Source organism: Triplophysa rosa, unplaced genomic scaffold (genome assembly GCF_024868665.1).
Source record: "Triplophysa rosa unplaced genomic scaffold, Trosa_1v2 scaffold405_ERROPOS78811, whole genome shotgun sequence".
NCBI classification, from domain to species: domain Eukaryota; kingdom Metazoa; phylum Chordata; class Actinopteri; order Cypriniformes; family Nemacheilidae; genus Triplophysa; species Triplophysa rosa.
In genome coordinates this window covers 5,933-7,235 of record NW_026634404.1, presented here as the reverse complement: position 1 = coordinate 7,235, position 1,303 = coordinate 5,933, and the positions used below count along the sequence as shown (strand labels likewise).

Below are 1,303 nucleotides of genomic sequence, written 5' to 3'. Positions count from 1 at the left end.
TTAATGCATGAATCTGGCTCGGAAATCAGCAACTCTTGGACTCTCTTTCACCTTGCCAATGTCAATCTCATAAACGGTTGTTTGTGTGAAGGTGTACATGTTGTGAAGCACTTTACTGTAAGATGCACCAAACACAAAGTGGGCTTTGAACAGTTCATCAAAGGCACCAAGACCACTCACTGACTTGCATGGTATGGCTTTCTTGTCAAGAATTATGTAGTATCCCTGAATGCTGCTTTTCTTCGTCCCAACTGCAAGCAGGTATGGCTGGGTGCTCTCTTCAATGGAATCAAGGTGTTCCTGTATGTTAGTCCCTGTCTAAAGATAAAACAAAGACAATAATAAAGGGCCATTCACATTATAACTATAACTATATTTGCATCCACACCAGCGGACGATAAAGAAAACTTTGTTTAATCTAAGCTTCAGACATAAAAGCCGCGTCACGATCATCAATAGCCTAACATTAGGGATATGCAAGAAGTGTTTTATCGTTCATCAGCTGGAAAAAATGTTCTGAAAGTGATCGCAAAGATATCGTTCTCTGTATCTTTATCATTATCATTAAAGTTGTGATGTGAATCCCGCTATTCTCCTAAATGAAGAACGATTTTTAAAACTTTATTTTTTATAATTATAGTTATAATGTAAACGAACCTTTAATGCCAGCTCTTCATTTGTCTGTCCTTCCATTAGTTTTATAATTACCCCAACTGGCTTGAAGTTAAAGCAGGCCGGTAGTACTAAAAAACATTCAGATTTACCTTTTTGAAGATGACAAGGTGTTTCTCAGCTTGTGATGCAGATATTTTTCCAGGTCTCTTGCGCCCTTGTGGTGATGGTGGACTCTTGGACTCTCTTTCACCTTGGAATCAAATGCAGTAAGAGAAGAATCGAAGCAAGACCGCTACCCCATACTGAAAGACATGGCATTTCAAGTAAAAAATACATGGACATGACTACATGATCTCGTTATCAACGTGTTTGAACAGTCTTACCGTCCACAACCGATTCATTCCCCACAGCTGATTCTGCAGAATCAATCAGGTCCTGAAGGTCTTGGGAGAAGTGAAGCCCTTTGCTTTGTTGAATGGCTTTCTGCATAAATGTAGTTGGCCACCTTTCCAAAAACTTGGCTGATGTCTTCTCACCAAAAATCAAAACAAAATCCAGTTCAATCTGTAAAAAACACCATAACAGAAAGTAAGCGCAATGGTGTTTACTTTAAAATGAATGTTCTGCATTTAATAGAGCTCAACAATACAACAGATGTAGTCTATTAACCTTAATTCACACAAAAAAA

The 1,303-nt window shown here is 38.3% G+C and overlaps 1 protein-coding gene across 1 annotated transcript in view; it reads right to left on the bottom strand.

The window, feature by feature from the left end:
- Positions 1-784: 784 nt before the first annotated feature.
- LOC130550703 (uncharacterized) overlaps positions 785-1,303 on the bottom strand; it is a 6,249-nt gene continuing 5,730 nt past the window's right edge. Inside the window, exons 5-6 of the mRNA XM_057328197.1 lie at positions 999-1,179; positions 785-917 (exon numbers count right to left, since the gene is read on the bottom strand). Of these exons, the coding sequence (XP_057184180.1) occupies positions 862-917; positions 999-1,179 (237 nt within the window). The 3' untranslated portion in view covers positions 785-861. The remainder of the gene's footprint in view (positions 918-998; positions 1,180-1,303) is intronic.